The sequence below is a fragment of the Ovis canadensis genome, chromosome 14, assembly GCF_042477335.2.
Source record: "Ovis canadensis isolate MfBH-ARS-UI-01 breed Bighorn chromosome 14, ARS-UI_OviCan_v2, whole genome shotgun sequence".
NCBI lineage: Eukaryota > Metazoa > Chordata > Mammalia > Artiodactyla > Bovidae > Ovis > Ovis canadensis.
Window position 1 is genome coordinate 20,877,810 of NC_091258.1, and position 20,833 is coordinate 20,898,642.

The 20,833-nt window shown below is 43.1% G+C and overlaps 1 protein-coding gene across 3 annotated transcripts; it reads left to right on the forward strand.

The window, feature by feature from the left end:
- The first annotated feature begins 1,494 nt into the window (after positions 1-1,494).
- On the forward strand, positions 1,495-16,840 carry ATMIN (ATM interactor). Of its 3 annotated transcripts, XM_069552520.1 has the most exons (5): positions 1,523-1,871; positions 10,981-11,106; positions 11,900-12,099; positions 13,082-13,285; positions 13,381-16,840. In XM_069552520.1, exons 1-5 carry the CDS (start codon positions 1,545-1,547, stop codon positions 13,553-13,555), a joined length of 1,032 nt encoding a protein of 343 aa, XP_069408621.1. In that variant the 5' UTR covers positions 1,523-1,544; the 3' UTR covers positions 13,556-16,840. The 3 variants fall into 3 exon arrangements, with proteins under 3 accessions (XP_069408618.1, XP_069408621.1, XP_069408620.1); XM_069552517.1 differs by having other exon boundaries at positions 1,495-1,871; positions 13,082-16,840; XM_069552519.1 differs by lacking the exon at positions 1,523-1,871 and adding an exon at positions 9,384-9,578 and having other exon boundaries at positions 13,082-16,840.
- The last annotated feature ends 3,993 nt before the right edge of the window (positions 16,841-20,833 follow it).

Consider the following 20,833-nt stretch of genomic DNA (forward strand, 5'->3'; position numbering starts at 1 on the left):
CCTGCAATGCAGGAGACCTGGGTTTGATCCCTGGGTCAGGAAGATCCCCTGGAGAAGGAAATGGCAACCCACTCCAGTATTCGTTCCTGGAGAATTCCATGGACAGAGAAACCTGGCGGGCTGTAGCCCATGGGGTCACAGAGTTAGACACAACTGAGCGACTAACACTAACTAACCCAGGCAGTTGGACTTGAGTCTGCCCTCTTGGACACCTAGCTGGAGGAAAGAAAAGCCTTATGGATGCTGTCTCACACGTGGGAGTTTTTTGGCACACAGTACTTTAAAATCAGAATTAGTTACTCCAGTGGGCAAAACAGTACCCTTCTCAAAGATGTCCACATCCTAGTCCCTGGAATATGTAAACCTGTTACTTTGCAGGTGGGGGAGTTATCCGAGGTTTCCTGGAAGGACCCAATGTAATCACTAGGTCCTCAAAAGTGGGAAAAGGGATAGAACAGAGCAGAGGGAGATGTGAGTACTGAAGAAATCAGAGTGATGTGAAGAGGGCGTGACTCACCATAAATGACTTGAGAAGCTGGACAAGGCAAGTAAACAAGATTCTTCCATAGAGCCTCCAGAAAAAGCCAGGCCCACACCTTGATCTTGACCTAGTAGACTTATTTCAGACTTCTGACCTCCAGAACTGTGAGTAACAAACTGTTTCAGGTCACCAGGCATGTGGTAGCTTGTTACTGCAGCAGTAGAAAACAAGCAGAGCTGCTAATATATTAAAAAGTTGGGAGTTTTCACATAAAAACCTTGAAAAATAAACATGGCAATACCAAAGACTGGTAGCCCCTGCTCCGGTTAGGCTAGATCTGATTTCCCTGGGTTCCTCACCCCTCCCTTTTAGGTATGCCTGGCCTCCTACACTCATTTACTTGACCTATCTGGTCCCTCTTTCTACTTCGTTTCTGGAACCCTGCCCTGAGCTACACTGTCTCCCAAATAGTAATCAGATTTCACCAGTTAAAATACAGGCAAGTAAATCTACCCTCTCTAAAATAATTAACTCTGTCAATTATAACAGTTCTTTTGTTTGTATAATGTGGCCTCAGGCTAGTTACTTGCCTCTCTGCAGATGAGGAAGAACTTATAGTAGGTACCCGCGAGGTCTGTTTTGAGGTCAAAATGAGATACTGGATGAAAAGTGCATTCCGCAGTGTCTGGTAAACAGATCATTGTAATTAGGTTCGGCCTCTGCTGCTCTTGAACACTTGGTTTATTTCTAAACTTTGGGAAGTAACGTTCCCGAAAGCAGTGTTTTTTCTTGTATCCAACTTTTCCCCGAGGTTCAGATTTCTAAGAAGGCGAATGAGGCTCAGAGGGACCTACACGTCCTACCTGTCCCCAGGACCCCCTCTGAAGTTTTACACCCCGCCCGCCTCACCTGGCGGCGCTCCGCCGCAGACGCGCCCTCCGCCTCCGGCAGGGGGCGCCGCCGCCGGGCCCCGCCGGATGCTAATAAGGCCCCGCCCCCTGCCGGAAGTCGCTGCGGCGGGAGGCGGGGCCGGCTGGCTTGGTCCGGCCGCGGCGCGAGAGCCATGGCGGCTTCTGAGGCGGCGGCGGCGGATCCCGCGGCTCTCGCCTCGGGCGCCCCGGCCGTCCCGGCGGCCGCGAGGGGAGCCGCCGCCGCCTCGGGCCCGTGGGTGCCCCCCGGGCGTCTGAGAGGCAGCCGGCCGCGACCGCCGCCGGCGAGGCAGCAGCCCGCGGGTTCGGCACCGCCGGCCCGGGAGCTCATCCAGCCGTCGGTGAGCGAGCTGTCCCGGGCCGTGCGGACCAACATCCTGTGCACGGTGCGCGGCTGCGGCAAGATCCTGCCCAACAGCCCCGCGCTCAACATGCACCTGGTCAAGAGCCACCGCCTGCAGGTGAGCCCGCCGCGGGCCGCGCCTCCCGGGGCCTGGCGCCACCGAGCGTCTGACGCGGGCGGCGAGGGCCGCGGACGCGACCGCGCCGGGGTCCGGCCGGCGGCGGGGGCGGGGGCCGCCGCGGCCCTCAGAACGCGCCGGACCGCCGAGGGGCGTCCCGCAGGGAGAGTGGAAGCCCGGACGCAGGAGGGCAAGGCGGGGGGGAAAGCCCTGTGTCACGCGTCAGGCTGCGGGCTCCGACCCGCGGGACCACCGGCGCGCACGCGGCGGCGGCCCGGGCGTTTCTCACGGTCGTGTCTTGAGCTCTCGGGGCACCTCCGTCCTGTTGCAGAGAAACCGGTGACGCTGCCCGCGTAGTGCTGGGCTTTAAACGCGGGCTCAGCTCTCTGCCGGCTCTCTTTGCACCACACCCACAAGCACCTCTTTCGGGCCTTTGGGTGCTGCCCAGTCATTGGCAGGGAGCTACAGATTTGGCAACAAGTTCCACCGCTTTGGTAATATCAGCTTGGCTCAGGAATGAGAGCTAAGGGAAGTCTCCCCCGAGGATCTTAAGAGGGGACTTTATATATAATTACAGGACAATAATCCTGAACGTTCATTCCACATTACATAAAATGGGGAGGTGATTCTTTTTTCAACCCGAAGTGCACGTCTGTGGAAAGCTTATTAAAAACCCAGAGGTCCAGCCCCACCCAATACCACTTAAATCATAATTTCTCAATCACTACAATAGGACATTTCCTTCCACCACTTCTTAGTCTTTCTAAGCCAACAGTGGCTTAGAACGTAATTTTAAAGTGTGTCATTGAAAGCTGCATTGTGAGTATGTAGCTTTTGGTGGTCTGACTTGATTGAGGAGCAAGTTTAAATCACCTAGTCTCTGGCATGGTATGTCTGCCCTTCAGGTAAAGCTTCCTCAGGAATGTTGTTAGAATCAGACTTCTGATAAGAATTTAACAGAAAGCTTGAGCTTGTCGTCTGTAGTAGGGCAGATATGATGACCATGAAGGGCTGTCCACTTCCAGCTCCAGCTAATTAGAGAGGCAACAGTGTTCTTAGGAAGATGAGGGAGCCCAATCGGGGAATGTACTGTGGAGGTAAGCTGAGGTGGGCCTGTAATTTTCTCCGCAGGTGGAACTGCAATTTTCCATGATAGTTCTGGGTTGCTTCCACACACAAGTGCAGTAACTCTGGGAATGGTCGTTCTGTTTCCTCCTTCATACTAAATTTGAATTAAACACTTCCCTTCCTTAAACATATTTTAACTTGAGTGGATGAACTATATATTTGTAGGAATTCTGCAGTCTAATTCCTGTGTTCTCTTTAGCTCACATGTAACAGCCATCACCCACCTTCAGATTATCCCATCACTGATTACTAAGGTAGACATTACATCTCTTAAGCACAACGGAAGTGGCCAGTCTGATGAGAACTGTCTTTACCTTGTTGTCCTGAACGTCATTCTGGCAAGCACTTTTTAACACTTTATAGTGTTGTTTTTTGTGGAACTGCTGTCAGGAGCTATATCTGTCTAGACCTTGTGAAGAATCCATTAAGCAAAAGATACCATTTATCAAGACTTCTCAGGACTGGTTTGATAGTATACAGTTGTTGTTCGTCCCCTTTGTCGTGTCTGACTCTTTGCAACCCCATGGACTGCAGCGCTCCAGGCTTCCCTGTCCTTCGCTGTCTCCCTGAGTTTGCTCAAACTCATGTCCATTGAGTCAGCGATACCATTCAGCCATCTCATCCTGTGTCATCCCCTTCTCCTCTAGCCCTCAGTCTTATCCAGCATCAAGGTCTTTTCCAATTAGTTGGCTCCTTGCATCAGATGGCTAAAGTACTGAAACTTCAGCTTCAGCACCAGCCCTTCCAGTGAATATTCAGGATTGATTTCCTTTTGGATTGATTGGTTTGATCTCCTTGTGTGCAAAGGACTCTCAAGTCTTCTTCAACACTGCAGTTCAAAGGCATCAATTCTTCAGCGCTCAGCCTTCTTTATGGACCAACTCTCACATCCATACATGACTACTGGAGAAACCATTGCCTTGACTAGATGGACCTTTGTTGGCAAAGTAATGTCTCTGCTTTTTAATATGCTGTCTAGCTTGGTCATAACTTTTCTCCCAAGGAGTAAGCATCTTAATTTCATGGCTGCAGTCACCATCTGCAGTGATTTTGGAGCCCAAGAAAATGAAATCTGACACTGTTTCCATTGTTTCCCCATCTATTTGCCATGAAGTGATGGGACTGGATGCCATCCATGATCTTCATTTTTGAATGTTGAGTTTTAAGCTAACTTTTTCACTCTCCTCTTTCACCTTCATCAAGAGGCTCTTTAGTTCCTCTTCACTTTCTGCCGTAAGGGTGGTGTCATCTGCATATCTGAGGTTGTTGATATTTCTCCCAGCAGTCTTGATTCTAGCTTGTGATTCATCCAGCCCAGCATTTCTCGTGATGTTCTCTGCATGTAAGTTAAATAAGCAGGGTAACAATATGTAGCCTTGACGTACTCCTTTCCCAATTTGAAACTGGGCCATTGTTCCATGTCTGGTTCTAACTGTTGCTTCTTGTCCTGCATGCAGGTTTCTCAGGAGGCAGGTAATGTGGTCTGGTATTCCCATCTCATTAAGAATATTCCACAATTTGTTGTAACCCATACAGTCAAAGGCTTTAGTGTAGTCAGTGAAGCAGAAGTAGATTTTTTTTTTTTAATTCCCTTGTCTTTACTATGACAGCTTATGTTGGCAGTTTGATTCCTGATTCCTCTGCCTTTTCTAAATCCAGCTTGTTCACCTGGAAGTTCTCAGTTCATGTACTGCTGAAGCCTAGCTTGAATAAGTTTATTTCTAATTGTGTTTTTAAAATATATAAAGTTCAGGAATTCTGAAGCATACAGTAGACTAAGAAGAAGGAATATGTTTGAGGCAAGTGCAGACTTTGACAGTCAGGTCTTTACTTGAACTTTAGCCCAGCTGAGTATCAGTAGTCTCTCCTGCTTAGAATCTGTGTGAAGCCATTTTTCCAGTTCTAGTCATTTCTCAGATTTCTCTTGTCTGAAGACAGCACAGTGCATTCAGAATCTCTTTCTGAACTGAAAATTGAACAACCCCAAAATGGACTCTTCCTGAGTTGCCTTCCTAGGTCACTAGAGAGACCTGTTTCAGGGGAAATTTGAGAAACCTCACCCTGAACCATCGTCGTTTTTTTCTTGTCAGACAGGCTAACTTTGCTTCCTTGTTCTGTCTTTCTAACCATGTGGCCCCTGAACATGTGCTGTCTTGGTGTTTTTTAAAATAAAGGTTGCCTATGTGACAAAACAGCCGTATCTGCACAGTGTTGCCCAGCAACAGTAGGGGATAGAGGCCTAAGGAGAAGGGCTGAAGGGGAGCTCCCTGTGGCCTTGAAAGGGTTCTGTGTTGGACCAGAGACTCCAGTGTGCTCCTCCTGGCCCTGAAGCCTGAGTATGTCCACTTGGAGATATGCATAGATTCCATGGAGATTTTCCCTTTAATCTGTTGATTACAGCTACTTACATAATTCTGATTTCTTTCCTAGTTTTTTTTTTTTTTCTTTCCTGTAGTTTTTTTCTTTCCTAGTTTGTTTTTTTCTCCTGGATTATGATAATCTTTTCCTCCCTTCTCCATTGGTTGGTGTGATGTTCTCATTTTAATCTAATCTTTCCTCAGAAGGTATCCTGCCTTCACTCAAATATTCCCTTAGGATTAACAAGTTCTTCTGAATGATGATGGATAAAGTGGAGATAAGGGTTTTAAGTTGCAAGGTCCATGATACCTTGTGATTTTATGTGGGTTCCTGGTGATTCAGGGGAAAAGAAGAGTAGGAGTAGATGAGCATTTCTTGATTCTTTTATCCCTCGTGTTTGAAAATAGTGAAAGGGACAGGAAGACCATTAAAGAACATCTTACCCAGCAACACACATTTTTAGAGCATGGCATAGTGGATTTTATGGTATGTTCAGTCCATGGGTTTGTTTTTAATGATTTTCCAGCAATTTTTTCTTTTTCTTCTTCAAGGAAAGGTTCCAAGTTGCTCCATAGATCATATTGTACAAAGATGTCTAATTTTAAATATATAATAACAGAGCAAGCTACTTTACTTCTTGGGTATATTTCTATGAATGCAGAGAGATGCCTGAGAAGCTACAGTGCCTTTTTCCCCCCAAACAGTCCCCACAGTTCTTTGCTTTTATCCTCTCTTCTTCAGCAGGGTCCTTTCTCTTGCTTTGCTTTTTTTTCTCTTTGTTTACTTTTCTCCATCTTGTTTTTTATTGTTTCCTCTCATAAGTTCTTTTTCAAATTCTTTTATTTAAAAGATTTTATAAACAGATACCCAAAAAAGTACACAAAACATGAAGTATTCTCTGTACATTTTTTTCAGTTATGCCCAGAAGGTAAAGTTAAAAAAAAAAAAAGTCTGCTAAGTTTTATTGTAGAATGTATATAGCACTTAAGAATGAAAATACCACGTTTTACTGCAGTTCATGTTTTACTGTGCCATCACCATTTCTTCTCTCCCTGTTCTCATCTCAGAGCTTATTGTCTCTAAACAGGGTTGGGAAGAAGGTCAGGAACTGGGTAGAGAGGTGGTGTGGGGATGGGCCGAGGAATTGGCCCTAAGAATGCGGGAAAGTGAACCGCGCATCGACGTGGCTGCATCAACCATTGGCATCGGCGTGGCTGCCTTTAGCGTCTCATCCTGGCATGTGATACAACTTTAACTTAGGTGACCATAAACATCTACTCTTCAAAAGATTCCTAAGTGCAACAAATATATATATATTCCTCCTCTTGAAAACATTTGGGGAATGTTAAGGAGTTCCATTAGCTATAACAGAGAAATAACAGAAAAGAAGTGTAGTTTGAAGCTGTTTAGTACAGAACTTTGGATGTCCCAGTGGCTAGAAGAATTTGGAGTGCCCTCGAATATGTTTGAGTGAGGTAATGTTATAATCAGAGCTATATTTTAGAAAGGTGAATCTGGCAACATGTGAATGAAAAGAAAATTGAAGGTTTAGAAATTAGGCTAGTGACAAAGTCCAAACAGAAAGTCAGGAATACTTGAACTATTGATGGTAGCAGTGAAAAAGGAAAGAGGAGGAGGTGGTAGGAGACATTATAAAAGAATAGCTAGCAAAACTTGGAAGCAACCAAGATGTCCTTCAGAAGGTGAATCAGTAAGTAACAGTGATACATGCAGACGGTGGAGTATCAGCCCTAAAGGGAAATGAGTGGTCAGTCAGTGGTTGTCAGTGCTTACAGGGAAAGGTGTCATGAATAGGCGGAGCACAGATTTTTAGGGAAGTGAATACACTCTGTGTGATGTAATAATGGATAACCGTCATTACCATTCAGCAAAACCCATAGAATGTGCAGCACCAATAGTGGATCCTAATATAATCTATAGACTGGGCCATAATGATGTGTCAGTGTAGCTTCCTCAGCTGTAAACAAATGCACCATTCTGCTGAGAGATGTGAATAGTGGAACAGGCTATATTGGAGTGGGATGGGGGGCTGCATATAGTGTATGGGGACTCTGTACTTTCCACTCAGTTTTGCTATGGAATAAAACTCTTCAAAATAAATTTTGTTAATTTTTTAAAAAGGGAAGTGAACAGGTATATGAGAACATGCATGATAGGGAGTTTGAAAAGGGGTAATAAAAGGATTGCTAAGCAAATTGAGGATGTTTTAGAAATGAGCATGAATTTTGTGGTGACCCCGTAAGCAAAGTTTTATAGAACATTTGACAGGCTAAAACACAGAAGAGGGCCGTCTCCTTGGTATATAACTAAGAAGAATTTGGTAATGGTCAAGTGAATTAATGCTTTTAGGGTCTTTCTTAATATCTTGTCCACATTTCATTTTTTCTTGCATATTATACACTAGAAGAAAGATAATATAAGTTTAAGAAGTATTTCCTTTAAAAAAAGATAAACTGGTGAATGGGATGAGTTTGATGACAGTGTTATTGTCATTTGAGCCTAGCAGATGTCCTTGTTTTAACAAAAGCAGCATTCCAATCAGACTTTCACAAGTATAATATTTTCTTTAAGATGAGTCCATAGATTCTCTTTTTTAAATCGAAGTATAGTTGATTTACAATGTTGTGTTCACAGCAGAGTGATTCAGTTTTACATTATATACTTTCTTTTTCATATTTTCCTGTTATGGTTTGTCACTGGGTCTTGAATGTAGGTCCCTGTAGTATGCAGTAGAGCCTTGTCGTCTGTGTATTCTATATATAGTAGTTAGGATCTGCTAACCCCGGACTCTCGGTCTATCCCTCCCCCAGCACCCCTCCTCCTTGGTTACCACAAGTCTGTTCTCTATGCCTGTGAGTCCACTTCTGTTTCATGGATAAATTATTTTGTGTCACATTTCAGATTTCACATGTAAGTGATATCATGTGGTAGCTGTCTTTCTCTTTTTGACTTAAACTTCACTTACATGATCATTGCGAGTTCCAGCCGTGTTGCTGCCAGTGGCATCGTCTCATTCGTTCTTATGGCTGAGCTGCACTCTGTTGTATATACATACGTCACATCATCGTTGTGCAATCTGTTGCTGGACATTTGGGTTGTTTCCACGTCTTGGCTATTGTGAATAGTGCCGTTACGAATATAACGGTGCATGTATCTTTTTGAATTGTAGTTTTATCTGGATATATGCCCAGGAGTGGGATTGCTGGATCATATGGCAGTTCTATTTTTAGTTTTCTGAGGAACCTCATACTGTTTTCCATAGTGGCTGCACCAACTTACATTCCCAACAACAGTGTAGGAGGGTTCCCTTTTCTCCACGCCTCTTCAGGGTTTATTATTTGTAGACTTTAATGATGGCCATTCTGACTGATGTGAAGTGGTAGCTCACTGTAGTTTTGATTAGCATTTCTCTAATAATTAGCAATGTTGAGTAATGTTTCATGTGCTTGTTGGCCATATGTATGTCTTCTTTGGAGAAATGTCTATTTAGTTCTTCCACCTGTTTTTTGAATGGGTCGTTTGTTTTTTGTTGTTGAGTTATATGAGCTGTTTGTATATTTTAGAGATTAAGCCCTTCTATGTTGCATCGTTGCAAATATTTTCTCCCATTCCACAGGTTGTTTTTCCGTTTTATTATGGTTTCCTTTGCTGTGCAAAAGCATGTAAGTGTGATTCAGTCTGATCTGTTTACTTTGCTTGTATTTCTGTGCCACAAAAACAGTGTTTAATGTATAGTATGAGTGTAGATTAGCTTATTGGCACTAAGTTGGTTGGTAGAAAGCAAAAGAAGCAACAAAAATCTCCACAGCAGATAACTAGTAGCTGTAATAATGGAGTGATTATGTGATAGCCTTAGTCACTGAGTCATGTCTGACTCTTTGGGACCCATGGACTATAGCCCACCAGACTCCTTTGTCCATAGGACTTTCCAGGCAAGAATATACTGGAGTGGAGGACTTCTCCTCCAGGGAATCTTCCCAACCAGGGATTGATCCTGCATTGCAGGTGGATTCTTCACCTGCTAAGCCATTGGGGGATTATGTGATAAGCACTGTTTTATAATACTGTTAACTGGAATGCTACTAACTGAGTCCTCACCACAACCCTGAAAGTGAAAGTGAAGTCGCTCAGTCGTGTCCGACTCTTTGCAACCCCGTGGACTGTAGCCCACCAGGCTCCTCCGTCCATGGGATTCTCCAGGTAAGAATACTGGAGTGGGTTGCCATTTCCTTCTCCAGGGGATCTTCCAGACCCAGGGATCAAACCCAGGTCTCCCACATTACAGGCAGACACTTTAACCTCTGAGCCACCAGTCCTCACCACAACCCTGAAGTAGGTCCTATTATCGTGCCTACTTCACAGATAAGGAAATCAAGACAGTTAAGTTTTTCAAGGTCAAAGGAAAGGAGCAATTCAAACTACAGCAGTCCATATTACAGAATCCATGGGTTTAACCACTGCACCATGGTTCTTAAGCTCAGCTACACATTAGGATCATCTACAGAGCTTGTTAAACCAAAGGGAGTCTTAGCCACGTGGTCGTTCATTTCCTCTCTAGGTGCACACTGATGGTAGAGGAGGAGGTGGCATGTTCCAAAGGTATTGAGTCCTCTCTCATCACAGCACCTAAGGAGTCAAACATCTAGGAGCTGCCGCAGCAGCTGAGGCCTCACACATGTCTGGGTGTTTCCAGGGGCCGGTAGAGGCCCTTCATCACTCCAGCCCCCACACACCTTCCTCTGGGGCCAACCAGGGGTGGCCAGTTAAGAATTAGACTGGAGGCCATAGGTGCTTCACTCCTGAGGTCTGTGGGTTCGTCAAGGGCTATAAGATAGTACTTCAAGCTAAATTAACTCACAAGTTATTTTTAAAACCCATCAAAAAGTCAATCACATACTTAATAACAAAGGATTACTCAGATGAATTCATATATATATGAGGTGCTTACAGCAGTGCCCGGCACAGTAGTAGGCGCTGTGTTAGTGCTGCCATTCTAATGATTACTAAGTTTCAGATTAGAGCATGGTGCCTGTATTCATGCTGCCGTAAAAGAGCTGTGTCAGCTCGCTTTAGCTCTGTTAGGGGGCATAGTGGTGATCAGAGAAAGTCACTGTGCTCTTTGTCAGGAAGACCTCAATCATAGTCATAGGAGGTTTTTTCCAGAGGCTCACCCTGACTCAGTGGGGGTGAGATAAAAAAGGAGGGAAGACTTCAGGATGACACTAAGTCTTGAGCCTGAGAAACTCTTGCAGTTAAAGAGATTGGGTTAAGGACAGAGATTTTTAAATCTAGAAAGAATCTTAAAGGAATGGATAGAAGATTTTTAAACAACATAGTTGTTTTTTGTTTATGTTGTTTTGAAAGATTGTAACATATATTGAGTTACAGCTTATGCGTGATAAAATTTATACATTTTAAGTGAACAGTTCAGTTATTTCTAAGTAGACGCACAGTTCTGCAACCACTGCTGCAGTCCCAAGCTTTAGAGCATTTCTCTCCCTCTCTAAAGCTCCCTTGTGCCCATCTTTAGTCATTCCTCATTGTCACCCCCAGCTTGCTCTCATGGTTTTTTAAAGATCATTATTTCATTTTTCTTTTGCAGGATGGCATAGTAAATCCAACAGTAAGAAAAGATTTGAAAACTGTACCGAAATTCTACTGTTGTCCAATTGAAGGATGCCCTAGAGGCCCTGACAGACCATTTTCTCAATTTTCTCTCGTAAAACAGGTATTTTACTTGCCTTAACTATATACTTCTCTAGGGATGAAATGCAGATGTCACAAACCCAATGTATTGTAATTACTTGCCAATCATAACAAGAGAATTGAGCAGAAAGCTGCTTATAAGGACAGACACCCAAGTCTCTCACTTGGGGAAGAATGAGTGGGTGTGAGCAAAGGCTGGCTGGTTCTTGAGGGGAAGATGTCCAGAGTGGATTTGGAGAGAAGACCAGGTCAGCAAAGTATGATAAATTGGGTGTGCTTCCAGATCTCTGGTGTGAATCTTTCAAGGTTAGAGGAGCAGAGGCATAGGGAGATGTTCTCCCAAGGGAGGAAGAAATTGTAGGAAAAGAATTTCAGAAGCAGCTCCCCCAGAGAGGGGGGAGGGACCCAGTCAGTGGGGAAGGTGGTGATTCTGGACGGGAAGAAACTGAAACACTTCCCTGAGGGTTTGCTGGAGGGGGTCCTGAGGAAAGCACTCCAAGACTTGTTCTGCTTGCAGCACTTACTTGTACATTAGAACGTAGGGGTGGATACCCTGGATTGTTTCCAAAACAGTCTCAACTTTTCACAGAGATGAGGCATGTATTAAACAGCAGCTTGCCTGTTTTTTATTTTGCAGGCAAAAGAATTTGAAATTTCATTTTGCAGGCAAAATGAAAAATGAATTTTTCATTCTTTTGATTTGCACTGCTATATTTTTTCATGTAAAATCATTGTTATTTGGGGTATGTTGATGACTTTTGAAAGGTTTTGAGCAGTTGCAGATTTTCACTTTGGTCCTTTTGTGTTCTTCCTAGCACTTTATGAAAATGCATGCTGAAAAGAAGCATAAGTGTAGTAAGTGCAGCAATTCGTATGGCACCGAGTGGGACTTGAAAAGACATGCAGAGGATTGCGGCAAGACCTTCCAGTGCACGTGTGGCTGTCCCTACGCCAGCCGGACCGCGTTGCAGTCCCACGTCTACCGAACTGGCCATGAGATCCCTGCAGAGCACAGGTGAGGGAGGGGTGGCGCCAGAAGCCGGCGGCTGTGGGGAGAGCTTCAGGCGAAACTCCCTGAGCAGAGAGGAGGAGTGGTAGGGAAAAGGTGAGACGTGAAGAAGGGGACTTGCGGAAATGGCAGCAGTACTAGTAAATAATCCACGTCTACTTGACCCAGTTGTGCTCCTTACTCATTCACCACCTCCTTCTAAAGGTCCCTTATTATTCCCAATTGAAAACTTCCTGGGCTTTCTTTTTTCTTTTTTTTTTTTAAAGATTTGTGTATTTATTTTTGGCTATTCTGGGTCTTGACTGCTGCGTGGGCTTTCTCTAGTTGCAGTGAGCAGGGGCTGCTCCGGTGTGTGACGCCAGGGCTTCTCACTGTGGAGGCTTCTCTTGCTGTGGAGCACAAGCTGCAGTAGTTACGGCGCAGGCCTTCAGTAGTTGCAGTGCACAGGCTTGGTTGGTCCGCCAGAGGCAGGATCTACTCGGACCAGGGATCAAATCTGTGTCACTTGCACTGGAGGTGGATTCTTGACCACTGGACCGCCAGGGAAGTCCCTGTTGAGTTTTCAATTCTTCCAAAACTTTCATCGTTTTCTATTAGAGGGATAGTGGATTGTTGAAGAGTTGTTTAAATCATGAAATCGCTTCATTTGAAAGGTCAAATTTATATTTGAATTAATAGCTTCCTATTTTAGAAATGATAATCACTGCATTATATAATATGTTAGCTTCCTGATGCTTGCGGATCTAAGTTGAGTTCTAGTGCCTAGAGCTTTACCCAAAGGTGTGCTTCCTCCTTGTCTGTTTGCATGTTTCTGAACTTCTGTGTCATGGGCCAGGTTACAAACGGGATTTCTTTTCACTGGGCTGAATCTGACCCCTGCTGTAGATGTGTGAGATGTAGAGCTTATAAGTGAAGATACAGTGCCAGGGTTGATGAAAGCTGCAGTTTAAAACCACTTTTCTCTTTTTCACTCCGTCGTCGTTTTCAGGGACCCACCTAGTAAGAAAAGGAAAATGGAAAGCTGCCTGCGCAGCCGGAAGCTGTCCAGGAAGACCGTTGAATCACTGAGCAAGCAGCCAGTTCCCCGACCAGACGCTCCAGAGCTAGAGACTTCAGAAATAAAGCTGCTGGCTTCCTTTGAAGACTCATGCAGCTCTAATGCCAAACAACAGACTCTTCCAGCAGCTCCAAGGTACCCTCAGAAGTTGCTTTTACCAAAACCCAAAGTGGCTTTGGTTAAACTCCCCGTCATGCAGTTCTCTCCCGTGCCTGTCTTTGTGCCTACAGCCGACTCGTCGGCCCAGCCTGTGGTGTTGGGTGTGGACCATCAGGGCTCTGCCCCCGGTGCCGTGCACTTACTGCCCTTGTCCATTGGAACCCTGATCCTCGGCCTGGACTCGGAGACCTGCTCTCTCAAGGAGAGCCTCCCTCTTTCAAAAGTTGTAAATCCTGTTGCTGTTGAGCCGATTAGCACAGGTATTCAAGTGAACTTGGGTAAAAGTCCATTTAGCCCGTTACAAGAACTGGGGAACACATGTCAGAAGAATAGCATTTCTTCCATCAATGTGCAGACAGACCTGTCCTACACCACACCACAGTTCATGCCGTCTGCACAGTGGGCCAGCCCTGACTCCTCTGTGTCATCCTGTTCGCAAACTGATTTGACATTTGGTTCCCAGGTTTCCCTTCCCATTAGTGTTCAAACTCAGACTTTTTTGCCCAGTTCTAAGGTAACCTCATCCATCGCTGCTCAGACTGATGCATTTACAGATGCCAGTTTCCAGCCAGGTGGGATCTCCAGAGAAACTCAGACCAACGGAATGCAAAGTCCAGCAGATGACCGAGTACAGATGGACCAAGCTGTCATGTGTGGAAACATTTTTGAAAGTGTCCATTCATCATATGGTGTGTCTACAGACAATATTATAAGCAGCAGCTTAGTAGCAGAGACTGTAACTCATGACTTGTTACCTCAGAACCACGCTAAAACTTTAACTCAAGATATTGAGAAATCCACACCAATTATAAACTTCAGTGCACCAAACAGTATGCTTTCGTCACAGAACACAACAGATAATCAGACCCAAACCATGGATTTACTAAGTGATCTAGAAAACATCTTGTCAAGTAACCTGCCTGGTCAGACACTGGACAATCGTAGTCTTTTGTCTGACACAAACACTGGACCTGACACCCAGCTCCCATCTGGCCCAACCCAGAATCCTGCAATTGATTTTGATATTGAAGAGTTCTTTTCAGCCTCAAATATACAGACACAAACCGAGGAGAGTGAGCTTAGCACCATGACCACTGAGCCAGTCTTGGAGTCGCTGGACATAGAAACCCAAACTGACTTCTTCCTTGCAGACCCTTCTGCCCAGGCCTACAGTTGTAGGGGAAATTCTAGCTTCTTAGGCCTTGAGATGTTTGACACGCAGACACAGACAGACCTGAACTTCTTTTTAGACAGTAGCCCTCGTCTGCCCCTGGGAAGTATCCTGAAACACTCCAGCTTTTCTATGAGTACTGATTCATCTGACACAGAGACCCAGACTGATGGAATCTCCACTGCTAAAAACCTGCCTGCCCTAGAAAGCAAAGTTCAGTTGAACAGTGCTGAAACACAGACCATGAACTCTGGCTTCGAAACTCTGGGGAGCTTATTCTTCACCAGCAATGAAACTCAGACAGCAATGGATGACTTTCTTCTGGCCGATCTGGCCTGGAACACGATGGAGTCTCAGTTCAGCTCTGTTGAAACCCAAACGTGTGCAGAACTACACCCAGTCTCCAACTTCTGAAAGCGGAGTCCACATCGGGGATGGATTCACAGTTCCCTTCTGGATTTAGAAGGTGAAGAACAGGGACAACAGTATTAACTCTATTGAATGTAGTCGACGATACAGTTACTTCGATTCTTTGAGGTCCTTTGCCTTTTTGTACTTGTAAACATGAAGTTTGTGTAAAAATTTGTGAGTGTATTATAAAGTGTAAGATGTTGATCTGAACATGATTGTTTTTGTGTTACCAACATTTGCCCCTTCAGTGTAGTCTTCCCTTTTTTAAAAAAAAATGTATTTTACACCTTTAAAACCCATCTTGCCATTTAGCTGAAGCCAAGCTCACCAGGACTTAGGGTACAAACTTCAGATCTTCAAAACATTTTCGTCAAAGCATGACTGACTTAAATTGCACCTAAAATACTCTTGCCAGTGCTTGTTAAGAGAGTCCTGTTCCCTGATAACGTGTAAAGAAGTCTGATGCTGCACCGTCAGATTTAAACAACAACAGCTTCGCCTGCTTTGACATCTTAGTCTTCCCTAATTTGAAGACACAAAGGAAAACTACTGTTGTCTTTAGCTTCTGAGACAATTTGCATATAGCCAATGCCATCCCTGTATGTGAACTGTTACTGGTAGGAACATAAGTGTATAGTACTTTGCTCACAAGACATGTTGCTGTACAATTATTGCTTAAAGTAGTAGCGGCAAGCACTTAGTGTAAATAGTGATCCTTTCAGTCTAAGTGACAGTAAGTCATCCTGACTATGGAAATGCTGGGCTGTAGAATCAGGCGTTAGCTCATCCTGGAGTGTGTCCTACAAGCCATCCCTCCTGCACCCTACCGAAGGCCAGGGTGGTGCTCCAGAGCTGCTCCTCAAGGTGCACCCCACCCCCTGAGTCCGAGTTTTGTCACTCTAAATGTTAAAAAACAATAAAAATAGTAATGTAAGGAGAAAAGGATATTCCCTGTTACATTTCAATACTTTTCATAAGCTTGCTAGGGCAAGAGTGCAATCAACAACTATAGTAAAGTGAATCTTCTTTTCATCCACCTCATTTTCTTCCTTGAATGAGGAAACACATTGGTCTAGCAAGAATAGTGTTTGTGCCTTGAGGATGGCAATTCTAGAATAGATCCGTCTAAAATACAGCATTCTGCATTATGTTGCTTTGTTTGTTTAGAGAGGGTAATACTGAATGGTCTTCAAAGAAAATGAAGTGAAGATCCAGCACTTCAAGAACACAGTATGTTTTGAGATGGCTGAGCAGTCAGGTACACTTGTAGGGTTTTTTGTATTTAGAAGATCCTGAGTTCTTGATTGTTGGCCAGCTTTCAGGCAAGTAAAAATCAATGCAGTCTGTACATTTTCCTAAGTTTACCCAAAAAAATGCTCTATTCCTTATGTGGCACATGCTTTATGCTGCTGAAGACTAAACCCTCAAAATACAACCTAAGGAAGGAACTAATAATTCATTAGAGAAAATCATTGGTGTTGCTACTAATTCCTATCCCATAGAAGAATTGGTGGTAATGGATAAATAACATGTCCTGGACAGATGAACTCAACCTGGTAGATAAAAGTTTGCTTGGGTCACAGTTGCCTATGAATGTGGGTTTCAAAACAAACATAAAGCCTTAACTTAGTATTTCATTATGTTTTAGAATCATCACTGCCTTAACGTTTCAAACATCTATTTCAGTTCTCCTAATAAGGAGAAGTGCATGTTTGTTCTGGCTTTTTGTAAATATATATGCAGTGATCTATGGCTTAAAAAAAAAAATCTGTGTGTCTGTGACAATGTTTGTTAATTCAGCCAACTGAATTATTTACAGAAAATTGAGCATGTAATAGTTCATGTACCAGTAAGAACTGTCCCCCACCCTGAACCTTAGTTCCCTGAATTGTTCTAAGATTATTTGTAAAAGCTGAAAACTCAGTGATTAAAGAGAAGTGAGAATTCTACCTTTTGTGTGAATTCTTCAACATACTCTTAATGTGACTTTGTTGCCTTAACTCTTCACAAATTCATCATCCTCTGAAAGTCACATGATGAAATGACTGTGCCTAGTTATTTCCATTATCTTTGTTCATGAAAATAAGCTAACAGTTTTCCCAGTAGAAAGGAAAAAGACATTCTATTACCAAAGCTGCTATTCTGATGTAAAGTTTTTATTTTGATAAAAACTACCATAAGGTTTTGGGAAATTTTTTCAAAGGAAATTACCCATTTTTTTTCATCCAAATGTCACCATTTCATAATGGGGTGTCTTTTATCTTTGTAAGTAATATAGTTCCAGCTTAAGAGCAAATATGCAAGGGTAAGGCTATGAGTAGTTCTTTGCTCAGTCACTAACTGTAGGAAAGCCAAATCAGTGTGTTCGATTCCTTTGAGATAAAGGGAAATAAAAGAAGAAATTTTTTATAGGCTTACCTGAAAGATGCAAAGTTTGAAGCTACTTTTGATTGGAAGAAAACATTGTGAAGTTGAATTGTTCACTAGTTGTGGAGTTGAATTGTTTTAATAGTGGTAACTGACAGGGTGGTTTTTTCATGTAGTCCTTTATGATCTCAGTTTTAGAATGCTTATCTTAGTTCCAGTCCAGACTTAACCTAATACTGACACTGAAGAGCGCTTACTACTTGAATATTTAAAGTAATGCTTCTTAGATTCGTCTTCAGAAGGCTTTTAAACAAAGAGCCTGGGAGGAATGTGTAACTTAGAAGCATTTAGGAATGATGCCTTTGGTTCAGTTCAGTCGCTCAGTCGTGTCCCACTCTTTGCAACCCCATGAACCACAGCACACCAGGCCTCCTTGTCCATCACCAACTCCCAGAGTCCACCCAAACCCATGTCCATTGAGTCGGTGATGCCTTTGGAGTCTCAAGTATTGTTTTATATCTCATATACATGTGTCTGCTTATCTTATGTACATTAAAGTGTCACTGATTAGATCTGACACTAGGAAAGGACACAGTCTTTTGACTTACTGGTTACTCCCAACACCTAAAAGCCTTAAAACACATGAATGTTAATTTAGTTTTTTCAGCAAGATGTAGGCTAATCTAATGTTCTTGATAGTCAAGAAGATAGTCCTTTAAAAGAAAAAAAAAAAAGCCCTTTAAATACCATTGTTTTGCAGTGCTTAAATCCAAAGTTTCTCACAGTTGTGTGAACTATGTTTACTAGTCTACATATCTATCAACAGGTGCAGAACTAAAGAGCAAATGGAAAGGACTCTCAGGTTGTTGGTCTCCTCAAATTAACACATTTAATGTGTTAATGTGTTAACACATTTGGGCTCTCTACTTTAAAACATGCATGTGTGGGGACCTGCCTGGTGGTCCCCCTGACAATGCCAGGGACACAGGTTCGATCCCTGGTCCAGGAAGATTACACGTGCCGCACAGCTAAGCCCATGTGCCACAGCTACTGAGCCTGCGCTCCACAGTAAGAGAAGCCGCTGCAGTGAGAAGCCCACATGCAGTAAAGGAGACCCAGTGCCGCCAAAAAGAATAAGTAAGTAAATAATACATTTTTAAAAATAGGATAAAATATGCATGTTTGAAAGGAGCAAATGAGGGAATAAGAGCATTGTCTAGAATAAACGGGAAGAGTGCCGGTATTCATTCAGTTCCTTCAACTTCAGGGAGAAACAGGTAAATCTATATATTGCCTTACTAATAAATAATAAGCACATTTGTAACTTTGTTCTAAATCCTCAAAATCAGAAATAGCAAAGACTGTCACAGGGGAAATTCATTATCAAGGCCCTTCCGTTCACTTGGTTCCTTTACCATCTAGCAAGTTAATATTACAGGACATAAAGACTACAAAGAAGAAACAACAGAATTTATAACTTTTAGTTTATCATTGAAACAGTCATATATTTCAGAAAATAAAAAAATATTTTTAAAAAACTTTATCTCCATAAATTCTCAAAGATGTATATATTACCTATGTGAACAAAGACTTTTTTTTTTTTCTTTTTTTGGCTTAAGTGAGATTAGCATAGTATGTGTCAATAAGACCTTGTTCCAAGCTTGGCATCTTCTCACTGCTTTTCTTGCTTTTTTTTTTGGTTTTTTTTTCCACGTCTGCTTGCAGCTTTTTACTCTGCTTTCTGGTGATCCACTGCTTTTTCCTTGTCCTGGGTGAAATATTTGGTTTTATGATTGCATCTCAAAAATGTTGCTGCTTAGGACTGAATTTGAAACTGATACCTCTCCTACTTTATCTTCTTTTTCCTGTGCTGTAACGAGAAATTTAGTGACTTCAGAAAATGTAGAGCTTGTGCTGCAATAAAAATTTGGCAGAAGTCAGTGCATCTGAATTAACTTATCACAAAAGGATATCTGACCTTAGAATGCTCCTCAAAGACTTCCCTATTTAAAAAGTGAGCGCTCAAAACTTAAGATTTTATAAGTTTGCTTTTTGAGAAGCCATCCAAACTTTGGCAAATGATGCTTTAGGAACTGTTTATATTGTCTTAGTTCAGTTTGTGGTAATAGTTTTTGTTTAGCTATATTTGAGAGTCTGGTACTTATTAATGAGTTGTAGGCTGGTTTTTGTGTTTTTTTTTTTCGCCTTTTCTTTTGGTAAGATATGGTATATTTTAGAACCGTTTAAATCCCGTTTCTCTGATGACATAATGTGTCTAAGGAGTAAGTCTTCAGATTTCAAGTTCTCCCATTAGCTACTATAATGGTATCTCCCTAACATTCCATTTTCCTGGGATTACATTAGGATTACATTAGAAAAGTCCGTCATGAGGATTTGGTGAATGGCCACAAAACAGAGCCCGAGCAGAGTCATGAACAGTATTGGGACCAGTGGCTTTTATCTTGTTAGTTAGATTTCTGCTTCTCTTCAGAGCACATGCAGATGTTAAATGAAATTGCTAACAGTTCTTTCACATTTTACAGAGTTAATAGTACTAACCCTCATGCGTTGCTGGAAATAAGGCTAGTTTATGTCTTCAAGTTAGCACTCCTCAAGTTTAAGTAAGTGAGAAATTGTTTCATTTTAAGATACATAGGGAAGCAAGGCTTGTAGTTTGAGCCAAAGGGGAGGAAAAAAGCCATTTTCACATATATAAAGTATCAATTTTCCAGTGGCTTTAAGGAGGGTCATACATACTGGGCTGCCTCAGTATTCATAGCAATTTAGCACAGTGAACGTGAGGAGAGTACTGGTTGAAAAGTAGAGAATTCTGAATTATGCCATTAAATGTAAATACACCAATTTAGCGTCTTAGAATTTTCTTGAAAACCTTGCCAAAATAATGCACATTCTCCTGAAGAGAATCAGATTATGCCTACAGCTCTCCCTGGCTCTGACTAAATGAGCCCTACTGTTAACTCTGAGAGAAGTGGTCCCAGGGAAAAGCAGGCCTGGAGGGAAATGGAGCAGGTGCCCCCAGGAGGCCCTGAGGGACCAGTCAAAACCAAGAGCTGCCCAGGATGAGGCAGGTGGAACTTCTCCCACATTCCCTTTGCCTCTGTGTCAAGGCTTCCACTCGCTCTGGAAGCAAAGCTATCAGAGAAGCTGCAAACAGGTATTGGGTTCTAGATAATTAATTCCCTAAAGCACCTATTCTCACCTGGACCCTTGTGGCACTTGGCAATGTCTAAAAATATTCTTGATTGTCACAACTGGGAGGGGACCGTTGGCATCTAGTGCATAGAGGCCAGAGATGCTGCTGTTTTCCTTTATGCACAGAACAACCCCACACAAAGAACTACCCATCCCTAACGCTAGTGCCAAGGTTGACAAGTCCTGGCCAAGGGGCCAGTTGGTGAGGTGGAACTTTAAGCATTGCTGTGGATGCAATGCTTATTTCCAAAGATGTTTGGCCACTGAAATCTTTAAGAAGTGTGTATATTGCCATGTGATCCCTGGCCCAGGAAGATCCTCGGGGCAACTAAGCCCATGCGCCACAACTCCTGAGCCCGTGT

Coding starts and splice junctions, on each gene's coding strand:
- ATMIN (XM_069552517.1), top strand. CDS start 1,545: ATGGCGGCTTCTGAGGCGGCGGCGGCGGATCCCGCGGCTCTCGCCTCG. Junction 11,107..11,899: donor AATTTTCTCTCGTAAAACAG/GTATTTTACTTG, acceptor TGTTCTTCCTAG/CACTTTATGAAAATGCATGC. Junction 12,100..13,081: donor GAGATCCCTGCAGAGCACAG/GTGAGGGAGGGG, acceptor CGTCGTTTTCAG/GGACCCACCTAGTAAGAAAA.